The sequence below is a fragment of the Thalassophryne amazonica genome, chromosome 14 (genome assembly GCF_902500255.1).
Source record: "Thalassophryne amazonica chromosome 14, fThaAma1.1, whole genome shotgun sequence".
Classification (NCBI taxonomy): domain Eukaryota; kingdom Metazoa; phylum Chordata; class Actinopteri; order Batrachoidiformes; family Batrachoididae; genus Thalassophryne; species Thalassophryne amazonica.
Genome location: NC_047116.1, coordinates 56375805 through 56390601, shown reverse-complemented (window position 1 = coordinate 56390601; position 14797 = coordinate 56375805). Strand labels below are relative to the sequence as shown.

The 14797-nt window shown below is 42.2% G+C and overlaps 1 protein-coding gene across 2 annotated transcripts in view; it reads left to right on the top strand.

Moving 5' to 3' along the window:
• The window catches only part of ccnt2a (cyclin T2a), a 37757-nt gene extending 23225 nt beyond the window's left edge, over positions 1-14532 (top strand). For both annotated transcript variants that reach the window (XM_034185817.1, XM_034185818.1), the window contains exons 7-10: positions 5047-5210; positions 7317-7387; positions 12265-13567; positions 13714-14532. In XM_034185817.1, coding sequence (XP_034041708.1) covers positions 5047-5210; positions 7317-7387; positions 12265-13567; positions 13714-13784 — 1609 coding nt within the window. In that variant the 3' untranslated portion in view covers positions 13785-14532. The remainder of the gene's footprint in view (positions 1-5046; positions 5211-7316; positions 7388-12264; positions 13568-13713) is intronic.
• The last annotated feature ends 265 nt before the right edge of the window (positions 14533-14797 follow it).

The following is a 14797-nucleotide window of genomic DNA, read 5'->3' as shown; positions in this document are numbered from 1 at the left end:
TAAAATTGATTGATTGAATTGATTGATTGATTGATTGATTGATTTTACTTATAGTCCCAACTTTTTCTGATTTGTGGTTGTTTCTGTTGCATTTCTGAAATTACAGAACTGCTATAAAGAAAAGTGTGAACATTCTATTGTGTTTTAAAACTTTGTGGAGCAAATGCATACACCAAACTCTTATAAAGAAGGAAAAATACACAGACATGTGCAGGAAAACTTTGATATAAACTGAACAGAGCAATGCAGGCTGATTTGACTCTCCATATTTTTGTATAAAGAAATCAGAATATAATAAGAGGTAACTCACTTTGAAATGAATAAAACATATAGCTGCAGCCTATAATAATTTTGAAAAATAACAAAAATCAGCAGCTTGTATTTTTATTCCGACTCCAGTTCATTTTAGTGTGATGAAGTCATTTTTTTTCTCTTCATCAGTCACGTTTTGTGCTTGAACACTAGATTGAACAAATAAATACCTTTGTAAAATAACACCTCTTAAAGTTCAGAGTTCTCACCTGCTTTTTGTGATCTGTGCCTCTGAACATCACTGCAGCTTCTCCACAGCAGGGTTTTTTCACCCGTGAATTCGTAATTTTTTCCTCAGTTCATTTATATATTCTCATTTTTTTAAGGATATTTGACTATTTATTTCATCTCATGATCTCATAAATTCAGTATATGACGCGCACATGGTGTGAACAGGTCGGTGCCATCAGCAAAAACACCGGTAGAGAAAGAGCAGAGAAAAGTAAAGGCAGTTCCACTTTTTTTTTTTCTTAACATGTTCACTTGGGTTAAAATCCCCTCTCTCTGCTCCGCGCTTGCTGTGTCACATGCACTGATGATTCTCGGCAGAATGTAAATTCTCGTGCCTCCGTTCGAAATCTGCAGCGAGTTGACTCCGCGCGCGCGCACACACACCATCAGCTCCTCTGGTAAACTGCGCATTTTAGACAGCGTTGAACAAGACGGCCACTGTTTTAATTGGCCGTCTTATCCAAGTTTGAACATTCAAATGACGGCAGGATGACTCGCTGCCTAAAACTATGAATTGAGAGAAAAACAGACTTAAATAAAATAAATGACTCGTCGACTACTAAATTAGTTGTCGATGGTTTAATTAGTCGACGTTGACGTGACTAGTCGACTAGTTGTGGCAGCCCTAAAAGGTATACACAGTCAAACTTTGGTGCTTGTAACCAGATTTGAAGGATTCCTCTGGAAATATTATCTGCTGCACTAATGACATGCTTCACCCCAAAACTCTTAATTTTGTGAGAGTCTGTCAGATTTTGGATCCTAACGTGTACAGCTGTGGCTCATGATCAGTGGGCTAGACACACCTGTTCGCACTAGCTGGGATTATCCTTTTTCTTCTTCTAAGTCAGGACCGCAATGGGAAAACGTCTCATGCTGGCAGCCATGGCCACCTCCCATGCACAGAGGTGGACTTAAACACAGCGGAACTGTGGTGGACATCTGTCCGCAGGAGGATGGCGTGGACCTAGACATGGTTCTTTGGCTAATGACCACACGGCATCATTGTGTGACTGTTCCAGTCGGGACCTCTGTGATGGATTGGGCATGGACATTGTTCTCTGCCTGGTGATCGCGCACCATCCGTGCATGATGTTCCTAGTCGGCACCTCTTTGATGGTGTGGAGTTGTGCATTATTCGCTGGCTGGCAATTGCGCATGGTCCGTACGCAATGACTTCTTTGATGGGGTGGACTTTACATATTTATTCTAGGAAATCGTTCTACAAGTGGGTGAGTGCCCTGATCCTTTTTTTTTCCTTTTGCATTTTGTTCTCCTCAACGGAGCTGGTAGGCTTTGTTAATTTTATTTAATTTGAGAGAGTATGTTGGATTTTGGATTTCAATGAGTGCTGAGTCTGTTCTCTGTACAGCACGCTGTGCAGCACACCGTTTTAACCCCGTTATAGCTCCCACCACGAATGTGGAGCTCTCTGCTGTTTTTCAGGCTGCCTGATCACACAGATGTATTTCTTAAATTTTTCAGTTACGTTAATGACAACACTTATAAGCGTCCACAAAGATGAGCCTCTAGAAGAGACTGTTTTTAATAGGCTGCATTCATGACTAATGGATGTGCATGCGCACCAAGTCTTCTCACAGTGGAGGGCAGCTGCTGTTTTTACAGTGACTGCATCAAAATGAACAGTTATCACTTAAAACGAGTCATCATAACACGACATCACACTTATGTAAACTTTGCAATTAATCTGCGGCACTGTTCTTAATGTGTGCAACTACATTCCATTCAAGTGCGCGCTGGGATGTTTCCTCAAAGCTATGTAAACTTGGCTCGAAACGCTTGGGAAAACGACTGTTGTTGTTGTTGTTGGACCGGATAGCCCTTAAACAAAGGACCCCGGAACCCGTACTCCCGGAGCACTCCCCACAGGGTGCCCCGAGGGACACGGCCGAACGCCTTCTCCAGATCCACAAAACACGTGGACTGGTCGGGCAAACTCCCATGAACCCTCGAGCACCTGATGGAGCTTGTAGAGCTGGTCCAGTGTGCCGCGACCAGGATGAAAACCCCACTGCTCCTCCTGAATCCGAGTTTCGACCATCGGTTGAATTCTCCTCTCTATTACTCTGGAATAGAGCTTACTGGGGAGGCTGAGGAGTGTGATCCCCCTATAGTTGGAACACACCCTCCGGTCCCCCTTCTTAAACAGAGGGACCACCACCCCGGTCTGCCAATCCAGAGGCACTGTCCCCGATTGCCACGCGATGTTGCAGAGGCGTGTCAGCCAAGACAGCCCCACAACATCAAGAGACTTAAGGTACTCAGGACGGATTTCATCCACCCCAGGAGCCTTGCCACCGAGGAGCTTTCTGACCACCTCGGTGACTTCGGCCTGGGTAATGGATGAGTCCGCCTCTGAGTCCCCAGTCTCTGTTTCCTCTTCGGAAGACGTGACGATGGGATTGAGGAGATCCTTGAAGTACTCCTTCCACTGCCCGACAACATCCCCAGTCAGGGTCAACAGCTCCCCACCCGCACTGTAAACAGTGCTGGAGGAGATTAAATTATTAATTATTATTAATAAATTATTAATTTAATTAAAAATTTTAAATTATTAAAAAACTTGCAAAAACAACACTGGATCAAATACTTATTTGCCTCACTGTATCTCTGGGTCATGTTCATGAGTAGAGGTAAGATAGTGTGAGTTAGACAGCTTGATCACCCAAGATCATTTGGACGCTGTACCAAACCATCATGGTGAAGAAAGAGCTGAGCCAGATGGGTAATGACCGAAAGAACAAGATTGTAGCTATATGCAACTCCCCATGGAGGTCCTCCTGGCACCTCCAGTTGAGAGGAGGAGGACCCATAATACGTTGCGGTAATTATATGTTCCAGCTGGCTTTGGAACATCTGTGAACACCAGCAATAATTACAGGCTTTGGCTGTTAATGGGCGAGTGTGGAATGAGCTGCTTGGTCTGCTGTCACTGTTACCTGGACTCGGATAAGCTTCAGAAAATGAAAGCATGAATGAATCAGAAACAAAATAGAAGTAATGTGGTTGCATATACAACTTTTATCATTCTACATCAAGCTTAAGCTGTTAAAATGAGAAATAAACTTCTTTAATATTACTTTAATAATTGGTGCCAAGATTATTTATTATACTCTGAATACAGTCTTTTTTTCTGGTGTCTTTTCATTTATTTACTCCTTGTTTGAAACAAATGACACCAGAACAAAATGACAGTTGTGCTTGGAGTCTCCTCGCACAGTGTATGAGTGTTATACAGCTGATTGTTTGATTGCAAACTCCTAAAACACTGAATTCACATAAAAATTTGTAATTTTCTCTGCCTCTCCCCCTCACCCCTCCCTCTCTCCATACATACACATAAACTTGCATACATACATAGATTTTTGCAGAAACGTGGTTTTAGGGGTAGGGGCAGATTTGCTGGGGGAGAGCAAATGGGTACATGGGGTTAGAAGAACTACTATTTTGGCAAAACCTTTCAAATGTATCTACCATAACAGCACTAGAGAAGGCTGTGCTTCTACCCTCAGAGGGGAAAACCCTGCATAAGTGATTTAATTTGCCAATGTGAGCTCTTTATTGATGAATACAGATACAGAAATATCGTGCAGCCCTAGGTTTGATAACTGGTTTTGACAAATGGTATTAAATGTGCCTTTTGGCTATATTTGAAGGTGCAATACTCCAGACACTGTGCTTTTATTAATGTGCATGGTTACCATCCATCTGGTTTTACAGTGGAGTGGTCCTACTTTATTGCCAGTATGTTTTCCATGATATTAAGTCTAATTCACTGTGAACATGTACACAGTGATAAAATGGACCACAAGAATGACAGTGACAATTTTATTTATTCTTGGTAGCATTTTTGCTGAAAGTACTTGGATGGTAGCCATTTTTTTTTAAGTGATCTGAAATGTGACATATGCTGTTGAACTGACTTAACACGTTTCCATCTGCCATCACACATGAAGTATGTCAAATATTGCCGTCTAAGTGACATTTTACCTTTTAAGAAAACCATAATTTATTTAAAAGATCTTGACAGATACGGGTGTAAATAGTTTTTATTTGGTCTCCTCTTTCTACACATGCTTTATTGCCCCAATATTTAAACTAGCCAAAATCATTGATCCTTAGTCGTAAAAACACTGAGAATGTTGTCCTTTTAACTAGTTAATAGTTTTTTGTAAACTGCACAAAAATTTGGTGTTACTAGACTCGAGGCTGTTACGTTGTTGTGAACTCAAATGACTTACCTTTGAACTATTCTGCTAAGTTTTTCTATATTGACATGTTTTCCCCCAAAATTAAAATTGTGTGCTCCTTGTGGTTTCTTTTTCCCTTCGTATGTTGGACCGATCCTGACCGTGCCCGGCCCAAATCTGCACACAACGCATCTCTTCACATACCCCTGCATATCTGACATTTATACTCACACACATGCGCGCACACAACACATACATTTTCTACATGCTCATACATCCACACACTGTGCAGTCTACTCCTGACTACCTTCTGCCTCCAGTACAAGCCCACAGTTATCGCCTGTGTATGTATCCATCTGGCGTGTAAATGGTCCAACTGGGAGATTCCAGTTTCCACGGATGGGAAACACTGGTGGGAATATGTAGACAACTCTGTCACTCTGGAGCTGCTTGATGGTAAGACTGAAATAATGTTTCCCATTGTCATATTGCAGTGTGTCATTTGTGTCAAATTAATGCATTTCACTCAGGCTGAAGCTATCGATTATTTTAGTAGTCGAGTATTCTATTGATTATTCTGGCAATTAATCGAGTAATCGGATAAAAAGTACTTTTGCGTTTTTAAATAACATCAACAGTCCAGGGCTCTTCCTAAGCAATGGCACAATCCCGCTGCGCCGTCACACAGATTGTCAAATTTAGTGTATCCCTTTCTGTTTTCATGGGTAAATTAAATAAAGTAAAGCATGTTCTTGATTGCAGAGCACTGCATACTCTGTATTGTTCATTGGTTACACCCTGCTTTACTTATTGTGCTGAAGTTTGGGGCTACAATTACAAAACTACATTGCAACCATTATTCATTCTTCAAAAAAGAGCATTAAGGACAATTCATAAATGCAGGTTATCGAGACCACACCAACCCATTGTTCATTAAATCTCAAATATTAAAACTTAATGATATGATTTCGTTCAAGACTGTTCAATTAATGTACAAAGTGAAAAATAAACAAGTGCCATTTAGAATTCAGGAATATTTTACTGAGAGGGAAGGAAAATATAATTTACGGGGCTTGTATCATTTTAAAATTGCTGGCGCTCGGACGACCAGGAAAGGTTTCTGTGTCTCCATGTGTGGCCCTAGATTATGGAATAACCTGACGGATGAACTCAAACGATGTCCAAATAGCAATCAGTTTAAAAATCAATATAAAAAAATGTTTTCAAGATATGTATCTAATGAAGTACGATGAGTTTTGTGTTGTCAGTTGTAATTGTGAACTTGTTCAGTAACATTCATTTGTGTATGTGTGTGTATATATGTATATGTGTGTGTATACATGTATACTGTATATGTATGTAAATATGTATGTAGACGAAGACAGTGTTCACTTATGTTTATGATAATGGGATTTGAGTTTGTGTTAAGTGTTTGTAGCATGACCCAAGCAGAGGGTCACCCCTTAGAGTCTGGTCTGCTTGAGGTTTCTTCCTCAATACATCAGAGGGAGTTTTTCCTTACCACTGTCGCCTGTGTGTGCCTTGTTTTTTCACATCTTTACAAGTTTTGGATCTTTCCCGGTGTCAGCTCAGCCAAAGTCAAGCCAAAGTCTTGACATTTTGCTGAAATGGCAATGGGATGTGGCTTTCTGTTTTTTGTTTTCCCCAACTTGTAAAATTTAACCATTTTTAAGTTTTTTAATCCCTCTTTCGCTGCGATTCAGCAGATGCATTTCAGCTAGAGGTTGAACATGCAAGCCTCTCAGTCAGTTTTTTAAAATTATTATTTTATTGAAGTTACTGTGTTTGTGAAGTGTTGTGTTCCCCAAAAAGTGAAAGAAACAGTGTGAATCAGCAAAACACAGAAGAAAGAGTGGAATTCTGCTGAGACTTAGTGTGGCTGGGGACAGAGCTGTGACTAACCCGGTGTGAGGGGAGTCCTGAGAGCCCCTCACACAGGCAGAGAAGACAGCAGCCGACCGCCGCAATGAATAGTCCACTCCCCGTAGAGGCAGCCAGCAGACGAAAGTGTTTTTTAAAAACAACCACACTTTTTCTTTAAATGCTCACTAAGCTATTTCACATGATCAGTGTGGACCATCTTTCTCCTCAAAGGCTTTATTTCAGTCTTTCATGTTGGAAAGTGGTACCTTTTGGCATGAAATGGATGAGCGCTTACACGGCCTGAGCGCATGCTCTAGTCTTGTTCTGTTTTTTGTTTTATTGATTTTTTTTGGGGGGGGGGCGTTACAGCGCCACACACAGGCCTGGCATATGTACTACAACGTTAAACGACGCGTCGAAGCACAGAATTTGCCTCAAACAATGTTGTAATCGAAATTATTCGAGTTACTCGACTAATCGTTCATCCCTACATTCACTCAGTTGCATCTAAATGTGTTAACCCGTTGAAAAGCTCAGAATACAGTTCTAAGTGTAAACATGATGGTTACATTGAATCTGTTTTTTAAAATTGGACAATCCCAGCCCTTTGCCTTTGTGGTAAAATGTTGGCAATATTATGCAGTTACTCAGCTATGTAATACACATTTGTCTTTACAGAGTTGACACACGAGTTTCTGCAGATTCTGGAGAAGACGCCGAGCCGATTAAAAAGGATACGCAACTGGAGGGTAGGATATATTTCTGCTTTGCTTCATTCAGTTTACGGATCAAATGTATAATAGACTAAAAGAAAAATCTGTTCATTATTTTAAAATAAAGTGCTACATTTAGCTGTCTCTGTGCATTACTTAGTAAGTTCTACACAGGATGTGCGGCTCCTCAGGTCAGTGCTTTTCCCCTTGTACCTGAGTGTAAAGCGGGCAAAAGTCCAACCAGTACTGATACACATTTACAGCTGGATGGACTGACATGATGCAGATTTTCCACTTGTTTTCCCGCATCTGCTCGAAACTGAAATTACATCAAGCAATACTTATATGGTCTACAACAAATACATATGTAGACCTGGGTTTGAATCCTGCTTACACTACCTGCCTTTGTCCTTGGACAAGACGCTAAATCTACATCGTCAGAGTCCATCCAGCTGTAAATGGATACGGTGTTGGCTGGTGAAGTAATGTGTGTTAGACTGGTGACCCATCCAGAGGAAGTTGTAAACACTTGTAGACTTGATGTGTTGGGATCCGAAGATAATTAGTGGGCATTAGTGCCCTATATGGTTAGGCTAAGGAACAAAGTGGTAAAATGTTTAGTAGTTGGGGTGCGAGGTCTGCCTCAGTAATTCTGCTTTTTCTTTGCAAACTCTACTAAGTAAATTTGGTTCAGCTTGTCACAACTTGTCATGATTGCTGATTACCAAATTACCCATCAAAGTTTGTAACAGAGTAAAAATGCATATATTAACGTCTAAACATGGAGACTTGATCCAGAAATAACATGAGTCGTGAAATCTGGTGTGAAAAAGCCACAGGTATGCAGGAGTGCACGCACACAGTGGAATCCTGCAGACAAATCTGAAGTGTAGAGTTCATAAGCATACCTCATTTGCAGCCCTCTAAATTATTTGATTTGATTGTTGGAGCAGCTGTATACCCTACTTGTTAAAGAGTGCTCTTAATTTTTCCACTTCATCACTCCAAATCACTCAGCTGGTTACCTGGATGTGAGTACTCCTCCTCCAGCAGTTACTGGACCAAAGGCAGGGTACACCCTCCCTGGGTACCTTTTTAACCACTTACCCACAGTGTCACTCCATACAGCAGGGGTCACCAACCCTGTTCCTGGAGGGCACCTGTCCAAATGTTTTCCACATCTGCCTACTCAAGTCACACCTGATTATTATTATTATTTTTTTTTAGAGCAGTGTTTTCCAGCTCTTGATTGGCTGCGCACACTTGATAGAGTTAATTCCCTGGGAGTGGAACAGGGAGAGTTAGAAAACATGCAAGGCAGGTACCCTCCAGGAACAGGGTTGGTGACCCCTGCCATACAGCCACTTAGATTAGGAATTAGTGGTGTTGAAATTTCTGACATGTCTGTTGGCTTGCTGTCATCACTTGGTACAACAGTAATATGGAAAGTATCCAAGGATGTCAGTACAGATCTCTGAAAGATCATTGTCACAGTCAGGAATGTCTCTTGGAGTCATTTCTAAACAAGATTCCATGATAATCTGTGCAGTTGTACTTTGATGTAAGTTACTGGTAAGTGTAGCACTTTTGCCAAAGTCTGAAAGAAGACCCAAATTTTCACCTTCAGCTGATAGGAAATTGATTTTGATGCTTTGGAACAGCCCAGGAACCCCTAAGTCACAGGCCTGCCATTAAATGAAAGTTGCTGCCTCGAACAATTTTTGTAATCGAATTATTAGAGTTAATCGACTAATCATGTAACCAGTGTCACCATCTACTGTCGTGGGTTTTATGGACAGATCCATAAGTACTTGGACATTGGCCATTTTTATAATTTTGCCATTATACAGGATGTACACCAACATAATGGAGTTGAAATAAAACCATCTTTGTATTGTAAATAGTGTAATTCAAGAGGTTTAACCCTTTTTGCCCCACTGGCAACAGTTGTTGCTGACGTGTATTACTGTCATTTTCTATTCACAATAAAAAATCTCAAAGGTACTAATGCAACTTTTTCCACTTAATAAAAAAAAATCTGGGCATAAACGGGTTAACAAACATGTTACAGTAACCATTTAGGAAATAGACACCTGCATGCATCATTCCTCCATTTTCAGACCCTGTAAGTGAGTAAAGCCTTGGTCCCACTGAATAATGAAGGCTGAAGAAGGAGCCACGCATGGGTGTGGGGTGATTATTTGAAGAATGACTCACGTTTTGATATATCACGTATCCACTATGAAGGTGCCACTATGTGCCTCTCTGTACCCCGCATGTGCCGCGTAGCAGCCTCTAGTGAGCCACGACCGACCTGTCAATACAGCTTCGAATGGCTCGCATCAGCCACACTAATCCACGTAGTGCCATGATAGCGCCATGATAATACCATGTTGGCGCATGTTTAGGCATGAGTTTTGTCCAAACCTCCAGCCCTCCCACACCTGGTCCCTTCAAAGTGTGGGTTTTCAATTCACAGATTCACAGCAGCATTTAAAGATGTCATTTTTTTTTTTTTAAACGCAGTCCAAAAATGGACACTCCAGCACAGTTCCGCAGTTGTGTGCTATGCGCCAGGCTGCTGTCCACCTGTCCACCAACAGACCAGCTAGACCCGAACCACGGGTTCCTGGAGAGCCGCCTCTGTGCTCCTCACTGGCTCCGCGGCTCTCTGGCTTTTCTTCTGCGCTTTAAACACACAAAACTTTGTCCGTTTATTTCTGCAAAATCACTCTTTTGTGCGCGCCCTGCTGTTGTCCTTTCATGGACAGCCGCCTCTGTGCTCTTTCTAAGTGGCTTCCTTTCCATCCATGGCTTGCTGGCTTTATTTTTTCCCTGGCTTTAAACACAGTCATTTTTACAACGTGATTCCACTTTTAACTTTGTGTTCGTCCGTTTATTTCTGCAAAAGCGCTCTTTTGCGCGCGGTGCCGTTCTGCATACAGAATGAGGTGGCTGTTTTATTATATACACCTGTGGATCACTTTCAAATATATATATATATATATATATATATATATATATATATATATATATATATTTCTTTATTTCTTCCGCAGCTTACAAGTTATCATGATACAACTTTTAACTTTGTGTTATGTCTTCAAAATCGGTCTTTTGCGCGCTCTCCACCTGTGTTGCTGCACAGCTCCTGCTCTTAGCTGCTCCACTGGAGTTATCTTCCATGACTTTAAACACACTTCCACTTTCATGCAGTCACCCAAATGTTAACTTTGTGTTTGTCCAATATTGACTGAAATATCACTCTTTTGTGAGCTGGAGTTCTGCCTAAATGCTCGTTTGAAGCATGATGATGAGTCACTGCGTCAGTGCGCCCACACAGCGGAGCTCCTGTGATCCATTAACAAAATATTAAATCAACATACTTTTACATACAACAGACATCAACATACAGACATACTTTTACAGCAAGTAACTGTTTTATCAAGCTCTAAAAAACATTAAAAATAATGACCTTAAGCTGTTCAAAATACATTCCACATGGAGCAGGAAAGAGAGGAAAAAAAAAAGCGTCCAGATGAAACAGTCCTCTGATTCTGGAAGAGGTGTTTTCAGCATCCAAGGTTTGGCAGAAAATGATTAATCCACTACAAAATAATTATTTTATATAGAGTCCAGCGCACAGAGCAGGTGGAATTGTGTGCACAAGAGGAGAGCTGTTCCAAAAATAGCCTCTCAGGTGCTGCGAAGGTGCCAGGCGCACGGATAATGGACTTTTTGCAGACTCGCACCATGCAAATGCCTCTAAGCCGTCGCAGTAACTCGAACACAAACTGCGCCACACTGTTGTTGCTAAATTTTGAACATCTTGAAATTAGCGCCACGCTCAGAGAGGAACCTCGTTAACTGAAGATAATGCCTCTAAGAGCCACTCTGAGCCACTATACTGCCACAATAGCTCACGAAACAAAAAAAACGGTGCGTGGCTCCTTCTTCATCCTTCATTATTCGGTGGGACCGTCTCTTCGGCTGCTCCCTCGTGTCGCCACAGCAGATGCAAGGTAGATCTGCATGTTGATTTGGCACAGGCTTCCTAATGCAATGCCACATTACATGGAGAAATGTGGCAGGGGTGGGGTTTGAATTTAGAACCTTCCACACTGAAATAAAGTACACTAACCACTTGGCCACCACCCCTGCTTTCAGATCCTGTAAGTAGTTGGACAAAAGAAAATATGAGGATTAATTTTTGATACAACTTATCGCTTTCTCATCTGGTTTTCTTTACACACGCACTTCTAAAATATACCCCAGTAAATATCTGATGTGCTGCGGGATAATGTATGTACAACCCCTGGCAAAAAATTATGGAATCACCGGACTCGGAGGATGTTCATTCAGTTATTTAATTTTGTAGAAAAAAAAGCAGATCACAGACATGACACAAAACTAAAGTCATTTCAGATGGCAACTTTCTGGCTTTAAGAAACACTAAGAAATCAGGAAAAAAAATCGTGGCAGTCAGTAACGGTTACTTTTTTAGACCAAGCAGAGGGAAAAAATATGGAATCACTCAATTCTGAGGAATAAATTATGGAATCACCCTGTAAATTTTCATCCCCAAAACTAACACCTGAATCAAATCAGATCTGCTCGTTAGTCTGCATCTAAAAAGGAGTGATCACACCTTGGAGAGCTGTTGCACCAAGTGGACTGACATAAATCATGGCTCCAACACGAGAGATGTCAATTGAAACAAAGGAGAGGATTATCAAACTCTTAAGAGGGTAAATCATCATGCAGTGTTGCAAAAGATGTTGGTTGTTCACAGTCAGCTGTGTCTAAACTTAAATATCGCAAGACAGATGTAGTAAAGCTGCTATTTATCCCCATTTGAAAGCACGTAAAGCCGTAATCTTTAGTCTCACAAATCTGCTGTTGCTCTGTTTTAGGCCACACAAGCTGCTAAAAAGCCCAAGACTGAAACTGCCCAGATGGGAGATAATTCCTTTGTTGGGCCTTCCATACTCCAAGAACATAACCTGAGTGATTCTTCACTCCCTGGAGTCTCCTTTTCAAACCCAAACTTTTCCAAGTCAGGCTCTGCCTTCCCTGTGTCCATGCCTGGCCAGTCTGGAGGTGTGCCCCTGTCTCTGGACGCGATGGCTGGCACGTACAATCCATCTTGCCACAGCGAATGGCCCCAGGGCAACCAAAGTCAAGCAGTTTACCTTTCCACATGTTTAAAACAGGATTCAGTCAGCGTTCCTCACCAAGGGCCAACACTGCCCTTACCAACCTCCACATCTTCTTTGCTTCATCATCCACCTTTATACAAGACTGAGAAAATGGACTTCAACCCTGTTAAGCATGAACAAAAAGGAGCTGGTGGGAGTGTAGCAGGAAAGCATCAACTCGCTGCCACTCAGCTCCCTCCACCACAGCCTTCTCCAGCTCAGAAGCTCTCCCTTGAGAAGTACAGAGAGAAACATGTTGCAGAGCTGGTAGCAGCTGGACAGAAACGCAGGCAAGAGCAACATGGTGGACTAATGGAGTGCGATGCAAGGGAGGATTCTTCTTCCATCTCCACATGCGCACCATTCTCTGCAAGCCAGTTAGACCATAGAAAACATTCACAGACCCACCAAATATCCCAGCATGCCTATGGTAGTAGCAGCATCAGCACTGCCTCCCCAATGAAAAAGGTCCCTTCTCACTCATCCACAGGACAAGATAGACGTCACCACAGTGATAAACGGGACAAAGGGGCGAGCTCACTCAAACTTCGTCTGGCCGTTCCTGGGTCTGCCAGTAGCTCTCAGTTAGATAAAAGTGGACAACTAAGCAAGGACGACTTGAAGATGAAACTCAAGGTTTCGTCATCTGAACGCAACAGCTCATCAGACGAAGGCATGGCAGCCAACAACAAGAGTAAACATTCCAGTCCTCTAGTGAGCAAGGACAAACAGTATCGTGGAGCAGAGCACGCCTCACACCGCCACCACAAGCATAGCCACGGTCACACACACAGCGGGAACGGGCGAGGAGGTCCCGAGGGTCACGGAGGAGGTGGGGTGCTGCTGCAGAGTCCACTGGGACTTGTTAGCATGGAACGGGCCCCCGCTGCTCCGGTGTCCACCACATCGTCATCCCGCAAGAGGCCACACGCTGAAGTCAACCACCACCCTTCTTCCTCATCCTCGTCTTCTTGCTCCAAAGTGAGCAAAATCTCCAAGGGTAGCAGTGTTGCTGCAGGTACTTCTTTTTCTTCCCTTTTCCCTTCTTGCTCCCCTTCTGTACTGCAGTGTGTCTGGTCTGGCTTGCGTCTCTATGGCTAACCTCCTTACCTCCCTCCCTCCTCCTTATTCTTGTTTCTCCTCCTCCCTTCCTGTCACACCCAGGTGGGCTACGGACCTCACAGCAGTATCCGCCTAGTGACTTGTCACATGAGTTGGGAGACCAGAGACATTGAGTCCACCGCTCCGCAGCCGCGACCAGCACACAGAAATGACAACAAACTACCCACAGTTTAGACTTGTGCAGAATATGCTGTATTCCTTGTTAAGTGCCCTGAGATGATAAACCCTTTACTGAATGGTAGAAGAAGAAGGAAAAAAAGAATCTGCAGACATGTTGGATTTAATTCCTGAAAAATGAAAACCAGTGCTTCCTGACCATCAGAACTGAGTGGTGACACTCAGTTGTGTCTGTCTGTGAGTCAATTTGCTGCTTTTGCCTCCTTCCTGTTCACGTGGGTCTAGGAATTATCCAGTGGTTGTTGTCATAGGGGAGTACACCCTAATCTCCATGTCGCAAAACAGAAGTATTGCCTGTATTATTAAAACAAAAAAATAATAATAATGCATGGAAGGGGTGCACTTTCATTTTCTTATGTTTATTTGAATTAGTTATTTAACTCGAACACATTTCTGGAGTTGTGTGGAGGAAATCTGTGGCCAGCTGGAGATGATGGCATTCCATTTATGTTGCGCTTATTTTTTAAGGTGTAAAATTTCATCTCCCGAAATACCTTTGTTTGGTTTGTATTTGCATATGATTTGCATGTTTCAATCAAAGGGATTTAAAACAACGCTAACTTGCTGTTTACAGAAAATGGAGATAATTGTACATACGTTTTTGTATGTTTAAAGTAAAAAAGATATACGACTACTCAGGTTTGTTGCTGCTTGTAAGTATGACAAGATAACTATTTTATCTTTAAAAATAAATCAAGAAATTGGGCACCAGGAGCATGAATGCAGCATTCCTGTGGCATGTGCTTCTTGGAGATTGCCTACAGAGGGCACTGTACTTTTGCATTCACATCACTGGAAATGACAGTTGACCCATACATAACCCTCAACAACACAGGCACATCCAGGCCTGTTGTCTCTGTGATGCAATTTCTACCAAAAACTAATTTTGGACCTCCAGGTAGACCTTGAGCAAAGTCTCAGGTTGTGCCTCAAAAAAAAAAAAAAAAAA